This window comes from Mus pahari, chromosome 10, assembly GCF_900095145.1.
Source record: "Mus pahari chromosome 10, PAHARI_EIJ_v1.1, whole genome shotgun sequence".
In the NCBI taxonomy this organism is placed as follows: Eukaryota; Metazoa; Chordata; class Mammalia; order Rodentia; family Muridae; genus Mus; species Mus pahari.
In genome coordinates, this window is record NC_034599.1 from 113,431,374 (window position 1) to 113,433,592 (window position 2,219).

At 50.1% G+C, this 2,219-nt stretch overlaps 1 protein-coding gene across 2 annotated transcripts in view; it reads left to right on the forward strand.

Annotated features, from left to right (window-relative positions):
* The window catches only part of Entpd3 (ectonucleoside triphosphate diphosphohydrolase 3), a 28,986-nt gene that overhangs the window by 13,476 nt on the left and 13,291 nt on the right, over positions 1-2,219 (forward strand). For both annotated transcript variants that reach the window (XM_021207992.2, XM_029543504.1), the window contains exon 4: positions 1,108-1,225. In XM_021207992.2, the coding sequence (XP_021063651.1) occupies positions 1,108-1,225 (118 nt within the window). The remainder of the gene's footprint in view (positions 1-1,107; positions 1,226-2,219) is intronic.

Here is a 2,219-nt window from a genome sequence, read left to right on the forward strand (position 1 = left end):
GAGGCCAGCCTGGTCTACAAAGTGAATTCCAGGACAGCCAGGACTATACAGAGAAACCCTGTCTCGAAAAAAACAAACAAAACAAAATAAGATAGCCAAGGTTCTCCTTACTGCTATTTTGCTATAAATGGACACAGTGTCTGTCTTAGTTGGGGTTTTACTGCTGTGAACAGACACCATGACCAAGGCAAGTCCTTGTTTTGTTTTGTTTTCTTTTTCTTTTTTTTTTAAAGATTTATTTATTTATTATATGTAAGTACACTGTAGCTGTCTTCAGATGCACCAGAAAAGGGCATCAGATCTCATTACAGATGGTTGTGAGCCATCATGTGGTTGCTGGGATTTGAACTCACAACCTTCAGAAGAGCAGTCAGTGATCTTAACTGCTAAGCCATCTCTCCAGCCCTTGTTTTGTTCTTCGAGACAGGGTTTCTCTGTGTAGCTCTGGCTGTCCTGGAACTCACTCTGTAGACCAGGATGGCCTCGAACTCAGAAATCCGCCTGCCTCTGCCTCCCAAGTGCTGGGATTAAAGGCGTTTGCCACCACTGCCCGGCAAGGCGAGCCTAAGGATAACATTTAATTGATGCTGGTTTACAGGTTCAGAGGTTCAGTCCGTTATCATCATGGCAGGAAGCATGGCAGTGTCCAGGCAGGCATGGTGCAGGAGGAACTGAGAGTTCTCCATCTTCATCTGAAGGCTGCCAGCAGAATACTGACTTCCGGGCTGCTAGGATGAGGGTCTTAAAGCCACACCTACAGTGACACACCTACTCCAACAGGGCCACACCTTCTAATAGTGCCACTCCCTGGCGGAGCATATACAAATCATAACAGGCCCTGTACCTGCACACATGTGGATGATACTGGGTGGAGTGGGCTACCAAAAGAAAGCATGAAGTTGGCGGGGGGGGGGGGGAGGGGGGATGGGAGCATGATAAGGAAGAATTGGAGAGGGAATTGGAAGTTGACATGGCCAAAATAATATGAGGCACGTGTGTAATGCTCCAAGGATAAGTAAAAGTGACACCCGAGTAATCCACTGTGAGACGAAGACTGGACACTCCGCAGGGCCCAGCCTGCAAGCCAGCTTTTCCTTCTCCCTGCAGTATGGAGTCGTGCTGGATGCCGGCTCTTCCAGAACCACTGTCTACCTGTATCAGTGGCCGGCAGAGAAGGAGAACAACACGGGAGTGGTCAGCCAAGCTTTCAGATGCAGTGTGAGAGGTAAAGGGGGAAGGAAGCCTGGGTGGGGGGTGGGGGGGTGGATGCGGGTGACAGGAGACTGTGAAGTACCGTGGCTGTCTACTCCCTCCCATTCCCGCCCTTTGCCTCAGAGAATGAGGGGGCAGTGAACGGTAGAGATTTCCTCCTTCAGTGGTCTCCTAGGTGATGGTGGGAAACGGGAGAGATGCCTCTGCACAGTGAGAGCAGTCAACAAAGAGTCAGTATTTTCTTGTACAAATTCTCCAACTCGCAGTTTGCACAGGAGGATGTGATAAAGCCAGGTAGTGCATGCTTGTCGGGCAGGCAGTGTTGTAGGAGATGAATGCACACGCAGACAGATAGATGTACACACACACACACACACACACACAGANACACACACACACACACACACAGAGGCATGCTGGGAACCAAGCCATGTTGGTGGCCTTCCCATTGCAGCCAGAGCTACAAACACTTCCATGGAGAGGCAGAGACCGATTCCCACCTGGGAGATGCTAGTGAAAGGAAACCCTGAGGGTCTGGGCCTCAGGGATGGGCTTGGGTTCACCAACCCTTGTGGTTAGCCACCATTCTGAGAAAACAGAGCCCAGATTAGTGCTGGAGAAGCCGTGTGTCCTCGAGGGTATGACACTAAGCCAAACTTTCACTCTGTAATTTCAGCTGGAGTCTGTGGCCTCTGTTCCCTTAGAGTATTTGTGGGTTCCTGGGGTGACATCCTTCCAAGGAAAGATGGTGTTCTGAGGGTCCCATGAGTGCATATTGTGCTTGAGTCACAGACGGCATCCAGGATGCCTAGAGGCCCTTCCACTGATAGATAGCTAACACGTGAGGGCACACAGTGTGCACAGCACATGAGGGTGCACAACACAGTGTGCACATGTGTGCCTATGGCAGCCAGAAGACTATTCTGGCTGTCAGTCCTCAGGCACTACCCTTCACCTTGGGGTTGGGTTTTAATCTTTCTTTTTTATTTCTTCTTCTTCTTCTTCTT